The sequence below is a fragment of the Ictidomys tridecemlineatus genome, chromosome 3 (genome assembly GCF_052094955.1).
Source record: "Ictidomys tridecemlineatus isolate mIctTri1 chromosome 3, mIctTri1.hap1, whole genome shotgun sequence".
Lineage (NCBI taxonomy): Eukaryota > Metazoa > Chordata > Mammalia > Rodentia > Sciuridae > Ictidomys > Ictidomys tridecemlineatus.
In genome coordinates this window covers 53,341,848-53,368,382 of record NC_135479.1, presented here as the reverse complement: position 1 = coordinate 53,368,382, position 26,535 = coordinate 53,341,848, and the positions used below count along the sequence as shown (strand labels likewise).

Genomic DNA, 26,535 nt, shown 5'->3' with positions numbered 1-26,535 from the left:
TGGAAGTTTAAATATAGCCTCTCCAAAAACCCAGTGAGCTCAGCTCCTGGTGGCTGCATGGTGCTGGCGTCTTCCCAGTCTCTGCTCTGCATGAAGCCTTCAGCAATGGCTGGAGTCTGTTGCAAGGTTTCTTGAGTTTCACCAGTCCTAGTTCCCTTAGAGTCTCTACTTGGCTTTGAATAGAAGAAACTGGATACGTGAAAGGCAGAAGATTTGCAGGTTCTGAATCAAACAGGTAAGGTCAAAGGTGGCATCTCACCCCACTGCTGCCATATGGGTACATTAGAGGGAACCCCCTTTCCTCCATCCCCTGGGTTCCTCCCCATCCAGGAAGCAGCAAGGATCTGTCCCAGGGGTGGTAACTTGGGGACATAAGCAGACAATTGCGTATGAGAGGCTTTTTAGTTCTGCATTCAGAGCCAGCAAGCCCCCAGAACTTTCTAAACAAACTGTCTTTTTTTTTTTTTTAAATAAAAGCAAGCTCCTGGGCTGTCTTGCTGGGGAGTTCTGGGGCAAAAGGGCCATATTCCTTAAGTTGTCAGAAGATTCCATCCCCTCCTACCTCCCTACATGCCCACCACCCATAACTCAGGCCACCAAGAAAGACTGGGAGACAGAACAGTATACAAGAGTTTATTTAATGATATCTGAATTTAGTTCTATCATGTGGGGCCCACGTTACAAGTTCCATCTGGGTCCATTAAGCTCTAACAACCAAAAAAAAAAAAAAAAGAGCTTTAAAAAAATCCACAACTCTTTCCATGTCATTAAATATATTCATATATAATAACCATAATATATTAGTATGCATTGGAAAGGAACACTGACCCAAACAATATGTCATGGTCACAACTAAACATTTACAATTCTGAGTGAACAGAAATCTCCAACACAGGAGGGAGTTGAGGGAGAATGGGAAGTGCATTTGGGAGCAGGGAAGGATTTCCAATGACACAAGGAGTAGGGCTGGCTTATTTGGGGCAAGGTCAATTTTGAAACCCCTAGGGTATGGCATGGCTATGGCCCACGGGAGTGTCCACAAACTGTGATCCAGTGAGTCTGTCCATGCTCTTGGCTCTGGGAGTTTGTGGGGAGGGGGGGATCCTTTAAGTGTTGGGACCCTAAAAGAACCATTTCCTAGTCCCTAAGTGTCTCTTCTCGACTTCAGTCTCATTGAACCTGGGCAATTCCAAGAAAGTCTGTACCCGTGACCTGCATGCTATCACTGAGGCACAGGCCCTGGGCTTTCACTCCAGCTGTCTATCCCTCCTCCTCAAAGAAACCTAAGGTTGTTGCCTCTTGGTCTGCTTTCCAAGAACAGAAGCTGTGGATAGAGGCCACAGGGAGGGACAGCGCCATTGCCTTCGGCCTTCCACAGTGTGAGTAAAATAGGCAGCTCTTGCGTACCAGACCACCCACCTGGTAAGAAAAAGGACAACTGGGGAAGCTGTTTTAAGAACAAAATAAGGACTAATCTGGTGTTTTTCTTCCAACACCTACGTATCACAATTCTGGTTAATACACTCTTCAAATCTAGGTCCGTTTTACATCCCTTCCTAACTATACAAACTGGAACACCTCGATTCCTATTTCCCTCTCTTCCCTGGGATGGGGACAGAGGTGGAAAAGGGATGCTGGCCTGAAGCTGGGTCTCCTCTGTGGAGGTCAGAGTAGAGTAGGAATGGACTGAGTTCTGGCCGAGTCCATAAGGAAAATGGGAGGGGGGCAACCTGTGAAAAATGATGCAATCCCAACAGTGTCCTTGTTCCTGATCTGGCTACCCTGACATCGTCTCCAAGGGCTAGGCCACTGCGTGGATGGCCTAGGCCCTGGGGTGGGGGGTGGCTGAGCTGGAGGGTGACAGTGGTTGGATTTTCAGCAAGCTGCCTTGTTATTTGGTAGGCCCCTGGTTCCGTTGCTGAGGAGGCCTAGGACCACCAGTGCAAGGCCCTCACTGGACACGGGGCAAGATTCAGACCCAGGGTAGGATGCGGTGGAGCATAAACAACTGCCCTCATCAGCCGCCCAGACTGGACCTTAGTGCCTGGAGAGATCCAGTCCTTGACCCTCAACCGCCGAGTTAAGATTCAGGGAAGCCAAACACCCTTTCCCAGGGCAGGTCTGTCTTCTCACTGACCTTGAGGTGCCTCTGCCAGTTGCTCCTGGAATCCTGCACTTGAAGCAGGAAAATCACCTTTCTAGAACCTCAGGAGCGCTAAAGACTTCCGTAGGCTCTCCTTGGTTCCTGCTGCACCCACCACTCCTGAAGACGTCAGTGTACTACCCCCCCCCCCGTCCCACCCCCCCCAGTGCTTACTCTGCAGCCTAGATTCAAGGTCCTCAAGAGGCAGCTTCTAGGGTCGCTGTGGCAACTCGGCCTTGGGCACCCCTCACAGCCTGCTTCGGGGATTGTTGGGTAAGTTCCAGGGGTAGCACAGCCCGAAAGCCTGGTTCTGGGATCTGAGTCTCAGTGCTGCCACACACATGCTAGTTTCCCTGTTGGTGAAAATGGGGGCAAGAGACCCTGTTCCAGAGGGTTGTCATGAGGACAGGCTGGGGACATGAAGGTAAAGTGCCTGGCACGCAGCAGGTGCTCAGTAAATGGCAGTGGTGACGCGGGCAGAAGTAGAGGAAGGAAAGGGAAGCGAGCTTCATCCTTGGTATGGCCCTGTAAGCAGCCAACCTCTGGCAGGGAAAATAAAACCAATTTCCTGACTGAGAGGGGAGCCAGGCCACTCAGTCAGCTGCCCAGTGTGAAGATGAGGGCAGTGCAGAGAGCTCAGGAAGGCAGGAGCCGAGAGGCACCAGAGCACAGGAACAGGTCCTGCGAAGCAGCCAGGCCAAAAAGTCTGGGGCTGCCTGCTTGAGGACAGTCTCTAGGAGGCTTTGGGAAGGAGGGCTGGGCCCACTGGAAGGCACAGGGGGTCTTCAAAATGAGGACGGCTAGAAAAAAGTGGGTGAAGTGCTGCCCGGGTTAGAGGAAGACAGCCGTGAGGGCAGCCCCAGAGCCATCTGGGGTAGCCACTTCTCCTGCCTTAGGAGCCACCAGCAAGGGCAGAGCAGGCAGTGGTCATGGGTGCCCAGGAACGTGGCCATTCCTGGCGCCTAGGACCGGGGCACTTTGGATGAGCCAGTGAACCATGTTCTGACTCAAGCAAGCCCAGCCCAACTGCCTTGCAGCCGGCATGCCCGTCCAGGCCCTCTCCAGCTGTTGACACTGCTGAGGGGCCTTGTGGGAGCTGATGTCATTACACAAATAGTGTCATTGCTGTAAACTCAGCCAGTGCTCCTTCCCCCTCCCCTGGAAAATGTCATAAAAGGGGCTGGTTCCAAGTTTCCAAAAAGGAAACTCTCTGGGAGGTTTTGCCTTCGTACTGCCTCCTCCCCCAGGCAGCTCCAGCATGAGGCAGTGACCACCCGGCTTGGGCTTCTCAAGGGTGTCCTTGGGCCCATTGCCCTCAGGATGGGCCAGAACCCTGGGCCACTCCAGGCAGGCACCCACAGGGGCCTTCTCTCCCCCCACCCCGCCCAGGACCAACCCAGCAGGTGGCCGTGCAGACCAGAGGCCCCATGAAGAATACTGGCTGGACAGGCTGCTCCCACCCCCCAGTGCCACCCCTGCCTTTCAGATGGGGCCCAGGATGTCATAGCTAGGAGAGGAAGGAGGAGGTTTTTATCTTTTGGGGGTTGGGCTTGCTCAGAGCCCCTGCCCTGCAATTTCACAGTTCTCCTCACACCCCCTTCTGCATTACCAACAACGCCAAGCTCTGCGGCCCCACTGGTGCCATTCAGTGCCGTCCCTCAGGCCCCACGGCAGGGTTAGCTCCCAGCCCCTCCACGGTGACCCCACCTAGCCCTAGGGAAGCGCATTTCTGCTCTGGAAGGAGCCCCGTGAGGTAGCTACGTCTGGTCCTCATTTCTCCAGGGCCTGGCCTGCTGCGCACCCTGCCCTGAGTGTGCATGCACTTGGCTCCCGCTAGGGGTGCACAGAGTGGGGCTGGGGGAGGGGCCACTGAGGGCCCCGCCCCCGCTGTAGCCCCGCCCCCACCCTCCACCCTCCCAGGAAAGCCCTCATGGGCCAAGTCCACCATGGCAGCCGTCAGCTGCATGTGCTCAGCTCACGCTCAGCCGGGCCCGCGGTCCGGAGCCCAGCGCGCTGCTGCGTGTGCGTTAGGCCTTCTTGCACTTGCCCTTCTTTTCACGCTGCTGGAACTTGCGCAGCCGCCGCGCCCACGTGTCCCGCCACTGGATCACCAGGCTACTCTTGTCAGCAACGATGCCACTCTGGTCCGGCGAGTCCTCGGCGTTGCCCAGCAGTAGGTACTTCTTGAGGGGCTTGATTTTAGGGCACTTGCAGGCGATGTCACGCGAGCGGATCCACAGGCTCTGGTCACCACGGCGGATGCGGCTGGTGCCTTGCTTGTACACGGAGATGATGTTCACCGTGAACTTCCACCAGTCCCCTGCCTTGTCTGCCTTCAGAATGTGGATCTGGACAGCTGCAAGAAAGCATAGGCAGGCCAGTGGGCTAGGAGCACGAAGTGCAGCCAGGGGTCCCAGCTTCTGGGGCGTCCTACCTGCTCCTCCCTCTCCAAGAGCCTGGAGAAAAGGGAGACCCGGAGCTGGGAAGTGATTGTAGAGAATACTCCAAGAGACAAGGGGCAGGGAAAAGCAAAATGGATCCTGGCCAAGGCCATTGCTCCAAGCTTTACCTCCTGTTTTGAAGGTACCCTCCAACTGCCTCTGGGGACAGGTCCCCTCTTGGCCATTGCTTTGCAATGACACCCTGGGACACATAGCTTTGATTTCTATCTAGACTAAGCAGAACATCATGGGATAACCTGGTTTTGGATTATGCCTTTTCTAGAATCCTGAGTCCTGGTACTGTTCTGCCATTCCTCTTCCTTCCAGTTACCTGATTCAGGAGTTAAGTGGGGGTGTGCATCAGAATTCCCTCAATGGCTTCCAAAAACAGTGTTAATGCCACCCCAGAGGGCACTGATCCCCCTAGACATGAAGGATCAGTGCCCTAGTGTGGGCTTACAGCTCTTACTCCTGCAGGACAGTAAGGGCTAATTTAAAAATAGGAGGAAGTGCTTTTAAAGAATGGGGAGGTGGGAGTAAGCAGCTTTGTGAAGCACCAGGTTAAAGCAAGTCCTGGGTTTCCTTTCTACCAAACATGGGTGGGATGGTTTCCTAACCACCCTGATATGGGGAGCAGCTCTCAGCGGTACTCACCTCCCTCCAGGGGCAACTTGCTTGGCCACCTTCCTCATCCCCGCTTTCCCTTGCTGAGCCCACCCGCTGCGCTCTGTACTCTTCTTCATCCCACTGAGCAGGGAAGTTTGTCTCCTGGGCCAGGGCAACAATTTGAAGAAAGTAACACCCAGGCAGCCTCTGACTTCAGCTACCATGAAGGCATGTCCCCCCCGTAGTCATCGCCTTCCCATGTAACAGCTGCAAGCAGGGCACCCACCCAAAGGTCTGCCCGCCACCTCTCAAGAGACCACTCAGCCACCGTCACCCCCAGGGGACCTCCCAACTCCCCTCCTGGGCCCACACTGGGCCCAGTGTAATGGGGAGGGGCGAGGACGGCTGAGCGCAGGAAAGCACCAAATGCTGTCCAGCTTGATCCTCCTGGAAGAAGGGAAGTGGCGGGTTTTCCCATATTTTCGTTTCAGTTGTTCCTGGGCATCCTGAACTTTGCACTCCAGTCTGAGGGCTCCAAAGAATAGCTGCCATGGCAACCGTTTCCATGTTTTTGTCACCAAGGTTCTCAACACTCAGTGTGAACTCTGGGGGTGGGGGGAGCCCTCCAGCCCAGAGAAGTGGCTGGGCTGTGTGGATTTGACTGTGCAGACGAAGGTCACCGTGGCAACTGAGTGCCCCTCAGCTAAGCAATGGGGGAGCCACCTCCGACGTCCCCAAGAGCCTCGGTTTCCTCTCTCCAGGACTGAGCTGAATACAGAATGAGCCTCCCTAGGGATAGGGCTGTTTCCCTGCGTGGTACCTCAGACCTCTGGCCCAGCCCCAGTGTCCTCCCACCAGGCATGGGCTGGGCCAGCTCAACCAGGATGCTATAGAGGCAGCTCTGATCCCAGGCCGCAGTCATCCACCGGTGATAGGGGAGGGATTATACACGCCACCAGTTCCTATATTGAAGCCCTGACTCCTTATTTTAGAGACAAGGTCCTTACAAAGCTAATTAAGATGAGGTCAGGAGGGTGGGCCCTAATCCAATCGGACTGGTATTCTTGTAGGGATCAGGGCCCAGACACAACCCCATGAGGATACAAGGCGAAGGCGGCCATCTACAAAGCAAGGAGCAAGACCTCAGGAGAAAACGGCTCTGCCGGCGCCTTGATTTCAGATCCATGGCCTCCAGAATCTTGAGAAAATAACTCTTTGTTGTTTAAGCCACTCAGTCAGTTGTGACACCGTGCTCTGACAATCTGGTAAACCAATACAATGAATTGAGGACTCTGGGTCTTGGGCCTCAGCCCCGGGCAGGCTGCTAGGGTCTCTCAACTTTGCTGAGGATGAGCCCCCTGGACAAGGTCTAGCCTTGGACTGGTACCCCAGGGTGGCCTTCTTAATCCCTGGAAGACCTGCAAGCATGTGGCCCTTCCTAGCAGAAGGGCTGACAACCTCTCCTCTCCCCAGCCTTAGCCTGAGGGACACGTTTAACACGGAGGGCACCTCACTATCCTCAAGAACCCAGACAAAGCAATGGATGCTGGTCAGTTGGGACAAAGCCTCTGGCTGCCTCCTACACCTAGCAGATCCCTGCTACTCCCTGGGTGGGAGCTGCCCCGACTGTAGGGTGAGACAGCCCGGGGGCGGGTGGTGGTAGGATTCATGTGATTTTGCTGGAAAAAATCCACATTTCTGCTGCCCTTGGCAACACCTCTGCACATTACACAGCCCACCAAGTATGAGCTGCACATGCAGTGCACGGGGCCAAGTCCCCACCGTGCGCCACAGCTGAAACTATTCAAAATACACAGTGCCCTCAAACAGACCTGCTCCACGCGCGTTCCTGCAGCCACACAGCATGCCGCCACCCCAGCCAGCTGCTGGCTCAGAGCAGGGAATGACCACGGTCACTGAGCTACATGAGCCTGGGGTTCCCTCCCAGTCATGCCTATGATATCACCCATCCAGGGGACTGGGCACGGTGAGCTTTAGGCAGCTCTGCCCATCCCAGGCCCATAGCCCCCAAGGACAGGCCTCTTACACCCTCCTCTGGTCTTCATGTCCGGGTGCCTCCCAAATTCCTATGTTGGAACCTAATACCCAACTTGAGAGTATTAAAAGGTGGGGGTCACTGGGAAGTGACTAACTTCTAAGGCTCCACCCTCATGAACAGGATTAATACCCTTATAAAAGAGGATCAAGTGATCTCCCTGCCCCTCCTATCACGTGAGGACAATGAGGTGACATCTTTGAAGCAGAGAGCAAGCCTCACCAGATAACGAGACTGCTGGCACCTTGCTCTGGGACCTCCCAGCCTCAGAACTGAGCACGAAGCTGCTGTGGTTTACAATGACCCAGTCTAATTTTGTTTCGGTAGCCCGGATGGACTAATACACCCACAGTGAACCACCCCAGGCCACCTACCCACCTTTCACTGTCCTAAAAGTTGTCCTCAACAAGACTAGCACCTCTGATCAGAAAGGGTGGAGATGATGAACCTCAGAAAGGCAGACCATGAAATGAGCCCGGGAAGATGGGAGACGAGCTCCTCAGTGCCCGCTGGCTAAGCAGGGGGGGGGGGCCATAAGGCAGTTGTCGTTCTCTGAAGTGGAGACAGAAGAGTCCCCGAGGCTGGCTGGTTCTTTTGGCCCCATCTCAGGGCTGCAGATATACCCTCCCCAAGTAAGTCCTGGCTCAGCCCTAGCAGCTGCTCCTAGTGAGCTTTAATTCATTCCTGAGCAGACACCCTGCTGTGGCTCCAGGGCCCCCTAGGAAATAGGCCCAGGGCAGACGAGGTGCCTTGAGCCACTTCTTGATCAAAGAGGGCAGAATTTATCCTGCTGCCTGCCCCACCCCTGGCTGCAGTGCTAGGCACGGACATGTCCTCCTACAGGAGCAGAGGGTGCCTCAACCTCCCTGGATGTCCTAGGGAAATTCCAGGACATCAAAGGCAGCTTCCCAAGCCGGGAGCTCCAGGTCATATCCTGTACTTGAACCCCTCCATCAGAGGGGTCTTGCTGCTGCGCCCATGGCAGCCCCGTCCTCTGCCCTAGCTTGCTCAAAAACCCGCTTTCCTCCTTTCCCAGCTCTAGGCCTACCAACCCTGGAACTGACCCACACTCCTGAGGTTTAGGGGAACTCTGGCTGAGATCAAAGCACCCGACCTGGGCCTAGGAAACGCTGTCCATCTGAGAAAGATGCTGCTCAGCCACCGCCTGCTGGAACCGATCCTTAGAGGAAAAAGGCTCAGCCACCTGCTGGAGGGACCCTGGGGAAGAGTTTCCCCTGACAAGGCCTCTGCAGGGAGGCTTCCTGCCGCTTGGAGGTCTCCTAGATTTATTGGCTGTCCAGGTGGGTCCCCAGGGGCCTCCTAGTAGCCGCCCCTCACCAGGAGGCTTGGGTGGTCGACCCTTGCTCCCTGGCGCAGCCTGTTGGGCGGGTCCAGCTTTGGGAAAGCTTGTCACCCATCTGCCCCAAAACAGTGGCCAGGATGAGCGGGGGAGGACACAAACCCCACAGAAACCATTAAAACGGTGCAGCCCTGTAAATCTCTCAGCTCAGAAAGCGAGTCATGAGCCGCAGCTGTTTCCTTAAAATGCAGCTCTGACCACACACTCCCCCGTCCAGCCAAGCCTGATCTCTCTGCCCAAAGAAGCAGCAGGTCCCTGCCTCATTTCCATCACTGAAGCAAAGGATCACCGAAGCTGAGCCCAGTCACTGCCACCTCCTGCCCTCGCACAAGAAAGGGACAACCAACTTAGGAATGGCTGACGGTCTTCCCCCCTCAACCAAAGAGGTCTTAGAAGCAAAAGCCATGCGGATGCTACCCGAGTGTCCCCTGCCAAGCCCTGGTACTTGGGCTTTCTTCTTGGGAGGAGAGAGGGCTGGGTGTCAGAGACGACCTGCCTATCCAGCTCAAGAGGGTTGAGAATTGGAGTCAGACTCATGGACTCTGTCCTGGCCAGTGCCACTGTACCCCAGGCTCACAAGAAGAGAGCATGGCAGTGGTCAGCTTGCTTTGCAAAGGCGGGGGGGGGGGTCATCTGGTCCCTGCCTAGCCCCAATGGGGACACCCTCCTCAGTGGAAGGCGCCTGCAGCCTAGAAAGGGAGCTGAAGGCCGCCTCTTTTGCCCCTATGAGGAGACAACCTGGCTTCTAACCCGGTACTCCTTCAGGCTGTTGGAGAGGGGGCACTAAGGCCTGCTCCTAGCGTCTGTCTACACAGGCAGTGGAGCAGATGGGTAGATGGAACCACATGGTCTTGGGGAGGAAGCTCCAGGAATAGCAACTGGCACTCTGGGGCCCTCTGCACCACAGGTACTAATCTCTGGGTAGACCATGTGGTCCATCCCACCTCGGCGGCTCAGTATTAAAGGGAGCAGCACCTTGTGATCAGGGAGGCAGTGCCTGGCTGTGTCCCTCCACCCAGACCCCATTCGAAGCCTTAGCATCCCTATCTGTAAAATGGGAAGACATACTGGATGGCCTCCCCTAGCCTCTTCAAGCCACTCCCTCCTTCCTGAAAGCAGGGTACTCAGAGAAGAGGAGGAATGAAGATCAGAGGAGGCTCTAGGAACATAGTGGCCTAGGACCTGGGCGCTGCCTCTCCCCCTCAGCACTGGCGGAGGCCTGGGGGGAGAAGGCCCAGCATTCAGCCCCCACCAGGCTCCCAAGGAGTGGGGAGGGGGTTGTGGGCTCAGAGACTTTTCTGTCCAGTTGTCACTGGGGCTGTCTGGCCCTCCCTGCCCAACATGGTGGTCACCCACATTCCATGACCTCAGGCTGACTCACAGGCACCCAGCTCCACATCTGGCCTCCAGATGGGGCTGGCACTCATGGGGGGAGGTCACATCTGGCTGGGGGAAATCAGAGGATCCCCAGGGGGCCAGTGACCCTGGGGAGGGGTCAGTGAGCCTCTTGAGGCACCATGCCCCATGCTGCTGGCTGGACTGTGACCTGTTTTCTGAACCTGGGGACTATGCCCATGGGAGGGGGCCCTCTGCCTCTGTTGGGGGGAGTCCCCAGGGTGCTCCTCTGATATCTGTGCCCACACCCTCAAAATCACTCCATGTTGCAGATGTGGAAACTTCATCTGTTAGGACTGACAACCTGTCCAATTCTCAGTACTTGAAAGGACAGAGCCTAGTCGGGCACGAGACCTGACCCCAAGGTCATGAAAGAAAGGACAAGGTGCTCATGAAGGGAAGAGGCCAGCATCCATGGAGACCCCATGTCCCTGGGGCTAGCTGGAGGGAAGGAATGTGAGTTATGAGACCCTCCTGTACCCCTGCTCATTACTTTGCCAGGTGAAGCCACTAGGCAAGAGCTGGTCTATGTCCAGCACCTCCACTGTCACAGCGTCACCCCCAATTTCACACTCTTTAATCCACATAAGCCCCACAGTCCTCCCCACCACCAGCCTCTTTGCCACGTTCACCTGGATTGCCTCCTGGGTCCCCCATGCACCTCGATGGACCCCCTTATCAATCAGAACTCCGCCCCGGTCACACCAGCACATACGCACACACAGGGCCCAGCGGACCCCGCTTCACCCCACAGATGCCAACAGCGCTTCCCCCTCCAGGAGCATCCTGCGAAATCCTCCTCAGGAGGAATGCTCAAGACAGAGCATCTTGTGAACAGCATTTTGATTTTCCATCGGGTGGTGCCAGAATGTCTTTCGACAAAAGGGGTGACTAATAAACATTTCTGGGAACGAATCATTTTTCCAAGAACTGGCAAAAGTGAGATGATCTCACCTTTCAGAATGTGAGCTGTCTGCCTGCCCCCTGCCTCTCTGTTTGCAGACCCAGGGGAAGGAAGAGGCAAGGGCAGCACCCAGGCCACCTGAGGCAAGCTTTGCCCAAGGGCACAGGAATCGCCCTCATGGGGTCAGGATGCATTCTGGAGCCGAGGAGGTCAATGCTGGCCTCTCTCTCCAGTCTCCCTCCTTGCACCCAGCATCCCCCATGCACAGTTCTTCAATTCACCAGCCTGGTTGAGCTTCTGGGCTTGGAAACTTCTCTCCACCTCGATCTCTGCTTTGCCCAGTGAACACCGGCCACTCGGGCTCCCTCCTCCAGAAGCCTTTCCTCCTGATCCCCTCCAGAGGATGCACCGTGCTTTGCTTAGGCCAATTTAGGCTGTGACCGGGCCATATGTCCACCCTTCTGTGGCTCTCATCTGTGTGTCTGTCTCGCCTCCTAGACTGGGAACTCCCAGAGGACCAAGACCATGTGTTCAGCAGGTCTGAGAGCTCAGCACACAGCAGGCGCTCAATGAATGTGTGCTGAGGGAACATTCTGGGGGTGCAATGGGAGTGAGGGACCCACACTGCCATGGACTATGCACTGCCATGAGTGTGTGTGTTGTGGTGCCTGTGAGCAGCCCATGAGATGGAGGGGGTGAGTGAGGACCAGGCAGGGGAAGCTTTGCCCAAGGGACAGTGGGACAAGATGGTGTAGGGAGGGAGAAGGGCCAGAGGAGAGCCCTTCTCTGCAGGCCTGGGTAGGAATACTGGCCTCCAATGGCTGAGGCCTCTGGAGCCCCCGCCTCCAGGTGAAGGCATCTCTCAGCAGGTAACTCCAATGGGGTGTGGTATGTGTCTGTGCTGGTTCAGTGGAATACAGGATTGGGAGTGAGCACACGCGCTCTTACACACCCGGGCACACTTGTTCTGAGAAGTCACACAAAGTGCCCCTCCAAGGTGTGGTTTTCCTGAGAAGTTGCCGAGAGTTGCTGAAACGCTTGCAAATGACACACCCCGTCTTCCCGTCCACCTTCTCCTTGGCTCTTTTTCAAGTATTTGCAAGGTGAGCCAGATTCCCCTAGAGGGCAACAGAGGGCTAAGGTGGCCCAGCAGAGGTGGAGACAGGTGACAGATGACAGTGTCTCTGTGGGCTCCTGCCCCTTAGAAATGGTGCCTGGCAGGGCAGGGGGCTATGGCAGGGTGTCTCGTTTAGAAGACTGTCATGTCCCCTTAATTGCATCTTATAGAACAGATAAATAAACTGGGGCCCAGACTGGTAAAGCTCCCTGTCCACAGTCACACAGCAAATTTGGAATCAGTATCTCTAGACTCCGGGGCTAGAATTCCTTTCCCTCCAGCAGGAATGGAACAGGCTGCCTCTCCTGTGTGGGGTCTTTCTGGGCAGGGGCCTCTCTGCAGCATGGCACTGAGACCCTCTCCACCCCCACTCCTTCCTGTCTTGCTTAGTATCTACCCGGAACCCTTCCAAGCTAGGCCCAGGGCACTAGCAGACACGTCTGAGCAAGCACAGGGCAGGGGCAGCACCCCGGGGTCTTTTCCCACAGGCTTCCTTGGCCTGCAGCCTTCTGACCATTTGTCACTGCCCAGGGTCAGCGGAATCCCAAACCCGTGGTCTCCAGTGGCACCCTATCAAGCCTGTCCTGGAGGAAGAAGGGGTCTGAGGCCTTTGCTCAGCAGGGGTGACAAACCCAAAGTCCTAATTAGCCACTTCTGGAACATCCAAGTAACCTGGATGGAAAGAAAATGTGTTCCCTAATTGGCCCCCTGCAGGGCTGTCAGTCAGAGGAGCAGGGACCACGCAGCCTCTTCCTCGGCCCATGGCTTTGCCTCTGATCCCAAAGCTGGCTGCCTCCCACCCATTTTCTCCCTGGGCTCGCCCACATCTCCCTTGGGTGGGAGGGAGCCCCCATACACACTGCATCCAGGAGTCTAGGGTCCTCCATGAGGCCCAAGAGACCCCAACCTGGAGACTGCATCCCCAGCCTCAGAGCAAGGCCTCACAGCTGCTAGGCTCTGCTGGCAGCACCCATGGGCTGGCATGGTGTGCTATGCCCCACCCAGCCCCCTGCGGATGCCACTTACTCCTTCCTGAGTCACGCTCCCTCCTGGACTCCTCTGAACCATCCCTAGAAACCCGTGTACCCCACTTCCAGACCCTTTCAACATTGAGCCGGGTTGGAGAGATTCCTCAACTCTCAAACGACCCCATTTACAGAGAGCTGTGATACTAGAACCCCTCCCACTCACACGCACTATGGCTTGGATGTGGTTTGTCCCCCACCCAAACTCATATTGAGGCCTGGTCCCCATTGTAATGGCATTGGGAGGTGGTGAGGATTTAAGAGGTCATTTGGGTCATGAGAGATCCACCTTCAAGAAAGGATTTAAGTCGTTCTCAAAAGAGTGGGCTAATTATCTCAAGAGCACATTGTTACAAACCATCTGTTCCCCTGTGTCCTGTCCTCTCTTTTACTGGATTCCACTTCTCTTCCACTGTCCCCTATGAGCTGATGCAACAGGAGGCCCTCACCAGAAGCTGAGCAGGTACTGGCGCCATGCTCTAGGACTTCCAGGACTGAGTCAAAATAAACTTCTTTGCTTTATAAATTACCCAGTCTTGGGTATTTTATACTAAATAGACTAATACAGAATCCACCCTTCCCCACAAGGAACACACTGGTGAATGGGGACAAGGCAGTATGAGGCAGCAGGTTAGGACATTGAGACCCATTGTGTACTCGTGTCCCATATATAGGACTTAAATAGATGGGACCTATAAAAACTTAAAACGAGCAAAGGTATAATAATGGTATATTCATTTCTCATTTTAATTTTTTATGGGTGTCCTCTACATGGGATGCTGGGACATAATGGTTAGTTGGTGGTACAACAGGCCTAGACCTTGTCAGGTCCCAGAATCTCCCTATAACCTACTGTTCCTCGAGTCTTCAACGGCAACAGACATGTGGACATCTGGGTGACACACCTGAGTGGCAGAGATGGGTCAGAAACAGGGGCCACCATGATATCTGGAAAGGTAGCTACACCAGGCTGTCCTTGACCATCCTAGGTCTTGTGACAGATGGGGTCCTGGGGGCTAATACTGATGGAGAGGGAAGAGCTCAGGGAAGGCTGCTGTGGAGGGAGCAAGAGGCCGGGCCACCCCTTGGCTGTGTGACTGAGCAAGAGCCCTGACCAGCAGGGCCAGTGTCCCCATCTGTAAGCAGAGGCACTGAAACCCACCATCTCCGACACCGGCTTCATTCTGATAAGCGTGGAAGTCTCATATGGGCAGGGAGAGGGCTCAGTCCTGGAGCAAAACCCAGAGCAAAACTTCAAGGACAACAAATCCAGACTGAGTAATAGTCAGGTGGAAAAGGGGACCCATTTTGGTGAAAGTCTAATTTTTCCTTCTTTTCCCCTTGAAGAACAGGATAGAATCACCTCCCAGAAACCCAACTTCCCCTTCTCCTAACCTCTTCCTCCCAGGGCAGCTGCTCACAGGATCCTTCCAGTCCAAACCCCAAAACAAATAAATGTGACCCTTGCCTCCAGCGGCCCACCTGGTCCCTCTCCCTCCCACCTCCCTGCCCAGTTCCCCCTGGGCCTGTGCAGACCAAGGAGAGGAGGGACATGGGAAGAGGGGACATGGCCTCCCTGGGACTCACACTGCCCAGGTCTGCTGCTTGGCTAGGAGAAGCTCTGGAAGGGGTCCCCCAAGTCTCCTGCTCACTTGAGGGTTGGGGGGGGGGCGCGCCACCTCGTAGTCCCCAGCCGAGGCTGGAGGCCTGGGGCTTGGACCAGCTGGGGGGGCTGCAGCTGGGGGGGCTGCGTGGTCTTCTTCCAAAAACCACCTGGAGCCCCTCCTTGTGGCTGTCACCCTGGCTTGGAGACACTATGCTTCCTTTATCTTCAAATGACGGCCAAGTGTGTTGTCAAAATCCAGGTTGACTTCCCGGGGGGAGCTAGAAGTTTCTGTACTACCTGGCGATGGCTGTATTTTAAAGGGGCTTTTGGGAATTTACTGGGGATCTCAGAGGGGCCTGGAATATCAATGCCCACCATCTGGACACCACTGAATTGACATGTAAAACCTGCCAGTTGCTCTTGCTTCATTCCTGAGGGAGGCCAGGCTGGATTACTAGGGTCTCGCCCTGGTGTCAGCATGGGGTGTGTGCATGAAGGCATGGGTGTGCTGATCCATGTGTACATACATATGCTCTCACACGCATGTAATAAAATGAGAATGTTTTAGAAGTTCTCAACATTCATCATCATTCATCATTTTATGCCAATAAGGTCCTGACCCTTAGTTAGGAGACAAAGTTTACGTGCATCTATGAAAATGTCCATAATCCACCCAGTGTTCTGTGTAACTATAATGCACTAATAAAAAAAATAAAAGTCTGGGGCTGGGGTGAGGCTCAGCGGTAGAGCGCTCGCCTAGCACTTGCGAGGCCCTGGGTTCGATCCTCGGCACCACGTAAAAATAAGTAAGTAGAATAAAGGTACCGAGTCCAACTACAACTAAAAAATAAATATTATAAAAAAGTCTGAGTCTTGCCACTGGCCCAGCAAGGACCCCTCAGGGTCAGAAAAGGGCTGGACCCTTGGCAATGCAGATTCCCCAGGCTCCCTGCAGCTGAGAGGAATATTCTACACATACCAGGAGCTCCTACCACTGTCCTGATGCTTGAGGGCCCTGCTGGTGAGCCACACAGACTTAAGGGGACTGTCCACAGGATGAATGAGGACATGGAAGATCAGTAAGGCTCGGTCTGCAGCCACACAGCCCAGCAGAGGCAGGGCCAAGGCCAGGGCCCAGCCTGGGAATCCCAGCCTCAGAGGTTCCCACTGGCCTTAACGGCCCTCCACAGAGAGAGGAGGAGAAGCCAGGCCCCTGTGGCCCCTCATGCCCTCTGTCCGTGAGGGCCAAAGTGGAAGAGAAGAGCAACGCCTGGGTGCGAGATCCACTGGTCGCAGGGATCCCGTGACCCACCTGCATCCCCACCCCAGCTCTCCACGGGTCACACGGCCTCACCCCACTTCCCAGGACGGGGCTCTACTCACCATAGTCTTTCTTGCAGTACTTTTTCATGTTAATCTTCAGCTTCCCTTTGGAGGCCTTACAGTAGGAATCGCAGTCTGTAGGAGGGGCAGAGAGCAGACAAAAACTAATTAGAGCTGGCAATGAATAGGCTGGTGGGCTGGGCGGGAGGCCACCTCCCCAGAGACCCAGAGGCCTGCGATACCCATGGGCCAGGCTGAGCGGGGCGGCCATTCAGGGCAGGCCTCGCCTTCTAAAGAGGCCCTGGGGACAAAAGGCCCCCGCCTGACCCCCTCCTCCTCTGGCCTGACGAATCCTTTAGCCGCCTTGGCCTCCGTGAGAGTCTCTGGGGGCTCCCAAATCATGCCACCCAGGGCTTCTGAGCCCCACACAAATTCCCCCTGTTCTTCAGATGCCACTGGCGCCCTGATTAAAGCCTCATTGTCACCCCGCACTCTGGGTCTGTGTCAGCCACTGGCTTTCATGGCGCGGAGCCTCTGGCTGAGGTCAGGCCCCAACAAAAGAGGTCACAGAGGAAATTAGCAGCCCATGAAGTATTAGAAAACCCCTTTTGGTGTCCACTCCACTGGAGTGTACAAATAAAATGTCCCACGAAGAAGAGTTCAGTTCTAATGGGCCCTACTGCTGAGAGGCAGGGCTGCCAGGCCTGCGTCCGCAGGCTATCACTTCGGGAGCTTCCAAGCCCTGAAACGAGAACCGGGGCCTGCCAGCCATTAGACTCTCTTCTTCTGGTAGAAGACCTTCAACTCCCCAAATGCAGACTCTGTGGCTGGACCCCATCCCAATTTGTCCTCTCCCAGCCAGACATTTCTGCTCTTTGGACAAGAAGATGCAATTCTTTCACCAGGTCTGTGACCTCCTGAGCATGGTGGCCCAGGTCATTGGAAACCCCCCACCCCAGCCTGGTCTGCCCCTGCCACGCAAGAGTGCGGGCTCTCACTCGATTCTTAGAACCGTTCTTTGATGCATGAGACATGATGCTATTCCCATTCTGCAGACAAGAAAACTGAGGTCAACGTGGCAGAAAGGGATGATTCATGTGGAAGTACAGAGCAAAGCCAGGGCAGGAAGTCAGGCCTTAGGACCTCTGCTCCCAGCCCATGGCTAAGATCTGCAGAGAATATTCAGAAATCTCCTTAGAGTCAGTCTCTGGCTCCAAAGGAGGCAGTTGTCTCCTCTGAGGTCCCAGGATGCAGTAATTGGTGCCTCAATTAGCTCAGCTACATCGCTGCCTTGAGAACCAGGGTCCCGGCAGCCCCTTCTGCCTCCCCAGGCCAGTCTCTTGAGGCCCCAAACTAGGAACCAGTCACAGGAACTGGAAGAAGAACAGCCCACCTTGCTGCTCCTCTGCCGTCGGAGCCCTTGAACCCCCCCTCAGGACACAGGAGGCCACGGTGTCAGTTTTTCCTGTTAACCAGATGGCTGGTGGGTTCCAAGAACTCTTGGGATGCAGGGACTGGGATGTCCAGAAAGAGTGGCCTTCACTCAACTGTGACCAATCCCCAGGATGGGGGAGGACGGCAGCCCCAACACACAAGTCAACAGCACCATCCCCACCACCGTCCACTGCACTTCCAGGTGGGGATCGGCTGTGCTGGGCCACGTCTCTGCCACTCGGGGACAGATGATGCTCCCGGCAGAGGCACGGTGTGGCTGAAGGCAGGCCTTGCACAATTTGGTGGTTCCAATGAACTGGCTCGCTCCCTGCTCCCTCCACTTATGGAAGCCAATTGGAATGCAAGTGATGTCTAGTAATGTCACGGCAGGGACAGCCTCGAATCCATTCGGTGCCTTTTGTGTTATATATTTTTTTTGTGTGTGAAAGTTGTTGGGCCCCCGTCAGTACTCTCATTTCCGATTGGGAAGAAAGGCTGACATCCTGCCTCTTCGGCCTGGACCCAGTAAGACCCACCCCTGCGACAGCCTGGGTGGAAAGGGCACCTCTGAGCGTGTCCCCTCTTACCAGGTCTGGGGTGCGGGGGGCTTTGTGGGAGGTTGCAGTGCTCAGCTTAAAATGGAGAAAGCACAGCTCAGAGAGGTTCCAGGGCAGCCCGCCCAAGGGGAGCCCCGCCCCACGAGGCAGAAGGGAGGCAGACGGGGCTCTGGGACAGCCTCCCCCTGGACCTTCAGCATCACTGCCCCCAGCCTGGTAACAGCCATCGAAAGCTCTTCTCTTCAGAGCCAAGCGTCCACCTGGGACAGAAATCGTCCTAGGATGTGCGACATCCATCACTGCCTAATTCGCTCGAGCTCCCAGAGCCTGTGTGCCAAATCCCAGTCATCGCCACGCACCTCCAGGGCTGCACTGGATCCCAGCAGCAACACAGGGCAGGAACAGGGCCTTGGCGCTGTTCCCCGATGCTTTACAAGCTCTCCTGGCCCCTTCCAGGCGGGTCCCATTTCACAGAGGAGCATCCAGGTCCAGAGATGTTGGGGACCTGCTCCCCCAGGGTCGTGTGCCTCGTGGGAGGCCATCTGCCTCCAGAGCCTGGGATTCTAACCTTTGGTCTCCCATCCTGGCTATGCATGGAATCACCTGGAATCTTTAAACCACCCTGGTGCCCGGGTCCTGGTCCCTAGAGGTTTTGACATCCTTGGCTCAGGGAATGGCCCGAGTGTCTGGATTTCCAATGCTCTTTCAGGTGATTGTGACAGGCAGCCAGCATTAGAAACACTCTCTGAACCACAGGAAGGGGATCGTCTCTGTACCCACGATGTGCCCACAGCACCCGCCTCGGCAGAGGACCCAGAGAGGTGGTTGTGAACTCAAACTCAGAAGATGTCAGTCTCTGAGCATTTGAGCTATGCTGGCCTTTGTTGGGGGCTGGGGGGTGGGGTGTCCCCCCCTTTCTGTCAGTCGCCAGTTCTGGTGACGTCAGGACGCTTGTTGCAAACTGCGCCCTACTCCCTCCAGAGTTGCTGACACGGATTTAATGGTGAGCTAGGAAAACAAAGACCAAGCTTTCTAGAACTGTGTGTAAAGCCCAGGTAGAGGCTTGGAAGGAGAGAGAGGCTCAACTGTTCTTTCTCCTTTGGGGAAAATGAAGAACCTTCCGGAACACAGATGCCGGGGGGAGCGGGGGGGGGGGGAAGCTTTTTGGCTGCTTGTGACTCTTCCTTTGGACTGTATTCCAGATAGCTGAGGTCACTGGACCAAGTGGTCCCTGGATAAGGAAAACGTCCCTGTATTTGCTTCCTTTATCAAAGGCACGCAGAGCCACAGAGATGGCCTCCGAGATGGATAAACCACAGGCTCTAAAAGCCAACTCTGTCTTCCTCCCCAACATGGCATCTACTTGGCAGCCCCCTTGCGGAGCCTCTCCTGGCTTTTGTGCCAAAATAGCTATAAAGACAATGAAGAGATGAAAATTCACACACTAACGCCAAGAACGCAAACTGATAGATGACCCAGTGCTGGGATCTGGGAGCAATCTCTATTAATTAAAGGCAGATGGTGGGGGAAGAAGCAAAAACTCTCCAGGTTTTACCTCCGGACTCAGCTCTTTGTCTGATGAACAGAAAGATCCTGGGGCGAGGGAGAAAGATGGCAGACAGAAGGACACTGACCAGAAAAAACGATGGGGCAGGAAGAGGGCGGGGGCACAGGGGGTGAGCCCTCCACCAGGAAAGGAACTTTGGGGAAGGGTAGGGACCAGAAGGATTAGCAGTGGCGGTGGCTTCCTGAACTTACATTTTTAATCGAAATCACTGATGGCAGAGAATCAGAAAGTGAGGAATAAGAAGGGCACCGAGTCTACCCAGGAGAAGCAAATCCAAGTAAAAAGGTTGGTAGAAACCGGGAATTGGAGATGGAGCCGTGGACCATCCCCCACCATCCACCTTGGATCCGAGATGGGAACCCAGCCATCAGGCTAGGACAGGGATCAACAAATCTTTTTCTACAAAGGGCCAAACAGTATATATCTGAGTCTTTGAGCGCCACATGCTCTGCGTCACAACGATTCAATTGTGTGGCCACAGCTCAAAACCAGCCACCAACAACAGGTGACCAAATACGCAGGACAGACCAAACAATTCTAGAAAGAGAAAGTCACATGAAATAGGAGGAAAGATAAAGATAAGGTTAAAGACCATATATATATATATATATATATATATATATATATATATATATAAAATGCATGAGAGAGAGAAGAGCTGGAAAAATAAAAACTAGAGCAAATTATCTCAAATCCCAGTGGCACAATTAACATCCGCTTTGTAAGCAGCAGAGAGAAATGATACTGTGGCAAACTAATTCAGGGATTTGAGAAGATGGAGAAATTTACAAAATATAGGGGGAAAGGATAAAGACAGAAACATGAAAGAGGATACAAATGTAGGAAAGTAGAGAGCGGGTAGGTGACAGGTGGGAACTGCAGCAGATGCCTGGTGGCCTCCCTCGATAATCCCAGCTACTAAGGAGGCTGAGGCAGGAGGAGCATCAAGTTCTAGGCCACCCTCAGCAACTTAGAGAGGCCCCATTTCAAACAATAGAAAGGGCTGGGGATTCGGCTCAGTAGTAAAGCATCTCTGAGTTTAATTCCCAGTGAGTGGCAGGGAGAATCAAAGCTCAAGGAATAGGGTCCAACACCTAGACATATTTTTACAAAACACCAAGATGTGGAAAAAAACCGGAGAGATTCAAAAACAAAGATCTGGGCCAATGATCACAAAGCCATGTCTATAAAAGGGAAAACGTATGACTCAAAATTTTATACCTAGCTACACTAGCCTAGACGTACTCAGGCCACAGTGAACAAAACACATTCTCAGGTTAGCAAGGGCTCAGAAAATATTCCAATCCTGAGTCTTTTTTTTTTTTAAAAATAAGTACTTGAGGATGTTTTCCAAACAACTATGAAATGAATAAATAACAAGACCTAAAAAAAGAAGAAAGTCATGATATAAATATACTGGAGATGAACACCCAAACTAATAAATACAGATATTTCAAACTTGGTTCTAAAACCAAATCCAAATATCAAAATAATTTTTCAATGTTTGAAAGAGAATAGACTGTCTATAAAACTATAAAAATTTACTTTGAAACTTTAGATCATATTAACAAAAAGTAGAAAGTAGAATGAGGTGAGGAATAAAATTTTGTGTCTTGAATAGAATGTAGAAGATACTATTCCATGCTTGACTACATAGATTAAATACTGCCTTTGGGGGGAAAAATACTGGAGAACTTAAGAAATAAATTATAGTTAATAGGCCAAGAGATAAACCAGAAAAAAGGAAAATACAAAAACCAACTATGATAAGATCACAGAATAATTATCTCAAGACAAATCATTGAAAATATCATGGACCCAACTCCTCTACTGAAAAACTGATTTAAAAATATTAAATCACAGGCTGGGGATGAAGCTTAGTGGTAGAGCACTTGCCTGGCATGCATGAGACCTTGGGTTTGAACCCCAGCATCACACACACACACACACACACACACACACACACACACACACTCACTCACAAAATTACTCTTTAAGAGGAATATAACTAAAGTGATTTTTTTTAAATGGCTACAATTTATGTTGTGGCAAAATCATATGAAAAATCAAAGGAAAACAATAACAACAAAAAACAAACCAAAAGGGATAAAGTAATATTAGAAAAGGTAGAATTCAAGGCAAACATTTTTAAAATGGACAAAGAAGATCACCTAGAAAATAAATTTTCTCTTATGGGTATGGAATAACACCCCTTGAGATACATCAAATAAAAACTGAGGAAAATACAAAAAGAAGCAGACACACACAAGTAGTCAAAGAATGCTAAATTAATTCCAAGAAGCTGAAATTGAACAGGCCACACGTCCTGACCACCATGTAATAAATATTATTTGTTATTAAAGAAGAAAGAATGAAAATATGCAACATATATTCACTTCTAGAAGTTTCAGAATGAGCAAAACAAAGCCCAAAGAAAGTGGGAGGAAATTATTAATCACAGCAAAAGTAGAAATGAATGTACTAGACATGGAAAAAAAAAACCTCAAAATTAGAAATACATGCAAGATCTGAATCTTTGAAAAGTCCCCAACAAACTTTTTAAAGAAGACCAGACAAAACACTGTCATGTCTAATTATGAATAAAAGAAAGAAAACAGAATACTAGGAAATAACAAGGGAATAACTACGATCTAGAAAACATTCTATGAATTATAAGGCTATTGTATGCGATGGCAGGCTACCATCTTGGAGATCTGAATGAAATACCAATTTTTTTTTTAAGAGAGAGAAAGAGAATTTTTAATATTTATTTTTTAGTTTTCGGTGGACACAACATCTTTATTTTATATGGTGCTGAGGATCAAACCTAGCGCCCCACGCATGCCAGGCGAGTGCGCTACCGCTTGAGCCACATCCCCAGCCCTAAATGCCAATGTTTCAGGAGAACATAAATGACCAAGTTGAACACATAATCTTAGGAAATTTCTGGACTGAAACAGTTTCAGAGGCCATGTGAAGGTTTAAAGGACGCATCCACCTTGTTCTACCTGACCTGTTCAGAAACACAGAAAAAGATGGGAGGTCACTAAGGTGAACCTCATGAAACTGCCCCAAACTGACCATTTTGCAAGTTTAAAAAAGCAGTTCCACGTGGTCCAACCTTAATATAAAAGGCGGCATAACTTGGACACACCAGACCCTGCAGTCCGACTGATCAGCCTCATTGACTCATTAGAGTCCCAACTTTTATACCTACCAGGTTCCCAACCTCCCCTCTCAGCCAGTGCCAGGACCCCACTCAGTGACTGCAACAACCCCCTACCCCTACCAGTCTCTTCAGGGCACTGGGTGGAGAGCCCAGGTAAACGCTGGCAGATCTGCAGTGGCCCCTTCGCCACCAGGGTCACCCACCTTCTGCACCCTTCTCCCCTGTAAGAGACGGGGGCTGCCAGGGCTGGACACAGGTGCTGGCTGGCTCCCCACTGGCACAAGCTCTGTCCCATGGAGGGCCATGGAGACCTGGAGGCGGCCATCTGCCCAGCTCGCAGCAGGCCCATCCTGGCTGGCTGGCATCCGGGCTCCTCCTGGGAGCAGGCCCCCCCTCCCTTTCATCCTTCCCACCTGCTCCCCCGACCCACCCACAGACGGGAGCCAAGAGGTGGCCCTGCGGCCCAATCCCCGTGGCCCAGCCCCTCCCACCTCTTCCTCCACCTTGGGGAGTGGGCCCCTCTGATCTGCCTCCTGCGCTCAGGTGCCAAAATCCTGCTGGGCGCGCTTGCTGGCCAGCACAGGGCTCATCTCCGAGCATATGGCAGGCAGAGCCCGGCGGCCCGTGGCGAGAGCCAGGGGCACCGCATCTGGTACCTCCCCCTGGAGGAGGGCGGGGAGCTGGCAAAGGTCTCGCTGGGCCGGCCCTGGCCCTGCTCCTCCGAGCCCTCTGCCTCTCTGCGTCTGGGCTGTTGGATTTGGGAGCAGGATGGGGGTGTGATGAGGGACCCATGGCCATCGTGGTCGGCCCCCTGGGACAGGGGAGCCCAGAGGCAGTGGGTAGGGGACGGGCTCCTGGCTCTCACTGGCCTGGGGGTAAGAGTTCAGGGGGAGAAGGGCTGGGGCTCAGAGAGTCCTTCTTCCCACCAGCAGGTGACAAGGCAGGTGGCCTCAGTCTGCCCCTAGAGCATGCTCTACCTCTGTCTAACCTGGAGCCACCAAGCTGCCCGGAACCATCTCTTCAGGCAAGAGACAGTCCAGCTTTGAGTGCGTCCAGTTCAGACTGCAGCAGATGTCCATCTGTGAGTCCACGACAGTTGTCACAGTGGAGTCATGGGACAACAGGAGGCACTCCTCATGATGCCAGCTCCTGCAGTTACAGGCAAGGTCCTGTCTCCCAGGTAAGACCACCTTCTTATCACTTTCACCAACACTTTATCTAAGGGGACAGCCACGCATCTAGGTGAGCCAGAGCCCAGGCAGCTCTTGAGCCCCTGGCCCCTCTCCCCAAGCCTGGGCCGGTCCCACCCACTCAATCTGTAGCCCACAAGCCCTACGTGAGTCAACGGCAGATGCCCATTTAACTTCAGGCTCAGGGGGCAGAAAAGGCAAGTTCTTCCAAAACGAGGCGATAAACTGGCAGAGGAGCTGGGCAAGAGGGGCTTTGCAAACTCTGGGACAAATGATTAGAAGAAAGCTCCAAATGTTTACAACCTCAAGAGTAAAGGGTTGGTGTCCTTAATATGCAAAGAACTCTTCTGAGTCAATAAGAAAAAGATAAGCTATTGAAACTTAGAAGGCAATGAATAGGTCATTCACAGAAGAGGAAATTAAAAAGGGACAGGGAAACAGAAACATGATCATCTTAAATATCAACGAAACAGACCTCTGGCTAAGGGGAACAGGGCACTTCTGCGTGGCAAACTGACAAAGGCAAACATGTAACGTGCATGTAATGTGGTTGAGGCCAAATTAATAGGGATTCTCCTGAGAGCAGTTGGTATTGAATGTCACAACCCTGAAAACCCTCACCCCATGAAGCAATCCCACTTCTTTATTATCCACTCATTCACTTAACTAGCTGGCTGTGGGAGGCACTAGGCACACCCCGAGACTAATGGAAGTCAGGTGGCACTAGCGCAGAAGGGGACAGGCCAGTCACACAAGTATCATCATACCCACAGAAGAATGATGCTCAGAAAATGAGGACTATGAGCAGAGCACATTGGTAGCAAATAGAAGAACAGTGGAAAGCCATTAATATATGAAGGCCATTCTTTGGAGCTGATGTTTAGGCTGGCCAGCAGTCAGTCCCGTGAAGTAAAGGGAGGAGCATCTGTGTAACCTGGAAGGTGCAAAGGCCCCAGGGTAGGAAAGTGCTGGGCAGATATGAGGAACTCAAAGGTAGTCTGGAATAGCATAAGGCTGTGTGTCTGGCAGCCACATTTGAACTTCATTTTAGAAGACTATAATGTGCTTTAAAGTGCTGGTTTTTATATCGTGCTTTGCTGTCCTTAGCCACATTTAAAATTTTACAACAAAGATACAATTCTCATGGGATTTTTTTGGGTTGAGGGGAGCTGGGGATTGATCTTAGGGGAGTGATATCATCCAAGTCCTTTTTAATTTTTTGAGACAGGGCCTCACTAAGTTGCCAACTTGTGATCCTCTGTCTCAGCCTCCACCCCACCACCAGTCAACTTATAGGCATGCACCACAGTGCCCAGCACAATTCTCACGTTAAAAAAAAAAAGTTACTAAAACTTTTCTGAGGCAAAATGAAATCGGCCAAATTATACGTCTGGGTACAAATGTATTGCAACAAATTCTTCTTCTGTGTACAATCATAACACACTCAGTAACTGAATAACAGAATAGCTCTGTAGAGCAAGTGGATCAGGTACTGGGGGACCAGATGGATCACACTATGTCACCTGCTCGTATGAATGTGACATAATGAAGCCCAACATTATGTATGATTATAATGCACCAATTAAAAAAAATCAATAAAAAGTATTCCAAAGTGAGTCTTTTCTTTCTAGTGAGGATGGGACCATTTGCTCATGGGGCTGAGGATCCTAGGAAAATCCCACCTGTATTCAACGAGGGGACATCTGTATTCCGAATCACGGGACTTCTGCTGTGGGGAATGCTACCTCCCAAGACATGGCAGGTGCGCACAGGTACATCCTCTCCCAGCCCCACAAATGGTGATACAAGGGACAAAGAAAAAGTGACAGATTCTAAATGTCCTGTGCCTGTGGGACCTGTGGATGTGTACGGTGGCAAAGTGACACCATTGCTCTAGTTAGGGTGGCAGGGGAAAGCTCCCCACAGGTAGCACCCAAGTGAGACCCGAACAATGCAAAGGAGATGGAGGGGAAGAGATCTTCGGGAAGAGGGTGCCAAGCGAGGAGGGCAGCCTTTGCAAAGGTCCCGAGGCAGAACCCCCTCCTGGTCTAGTCCAGGGCCTGAAAGAAGGCTGGGGCACGCTGCACAGAGCAAATAAGACGACAGACAACTTGCAAAGCCTGCAGGGGCATGGGGGAGGGGCGGCTGGAAAAGTCTGGGCTTCTGTTTTACACGGGAGGCAAAGCCACCAGAGGGTCCCCTCATATGGCCTGTGTTACTCAGGGCTGCAAGGGACCGGGTCTTTGGTGGTTGAGACTGGCTCTCACTTTCTCACTCTCGGGGCTGGGCTGCCTAGAGAGCTGCCTCCAACTTGAACCTTATCTCCACTCAGAGCTGCAGGTTCTGAAGAACCAGTTTCCAGGCTCTCAGAAACGTGCACCGAGACTCGTTCCTTCTCGAGGGCGGCAGCTGAGCATCTGGCGGAGCGGTGGGACCCAGGCTCCTTCTAAGCACAGCTCTGCTCCTCGGGCCTGGGGCTCAGCTGGCAGAGCTGGGGCTCAGCTCCCCGAGGGAAGCCCTGCTCTCCCTTCCCGCGCCTTCCCCGGGTCCCTTTTCTCAGTCCTCTCCCTGCAAAGTCGCCCCAGGACTCAGGCCAGGACCTGAATAACCAGGCCCCAGTAGGGTCCACCCAAGATATTCTT

At 53.0% G+C, this 26,535-nt stretch overlaps 1 protein-coding gene across 2 annotated transcripts in view; it reads right to left on the bottom strand.

The window, feature by feature from the left end:
- Positions 1-619: 619 nt before the first annotated feature.
- Positions 620-26,535, bottom strand: part of Ntn1 (netrin 1) — a 177,610-nt gene continuing 151,694 nt past the window's right edge. For both annotated transcript variants that reach the window (XM_078042876.1, XM_078042877.1), the window contains exons 6-7: positions 16,037-16,111; positions 620-4,499 (exon numbers count right to left, since the gene is read on the bottom strand). In XM_078042876.1, the coding sequence (XP_077899002.1) occupies positions 4,171-4,499; positions 16,037-16,111 (404 nt within the window). In that variant the 3' untranslated portion in view covers positions 620-4,170. The remainder of the gene's footprint in view (positions 4,500-16,036; positions 16,112-26,535) is intronic.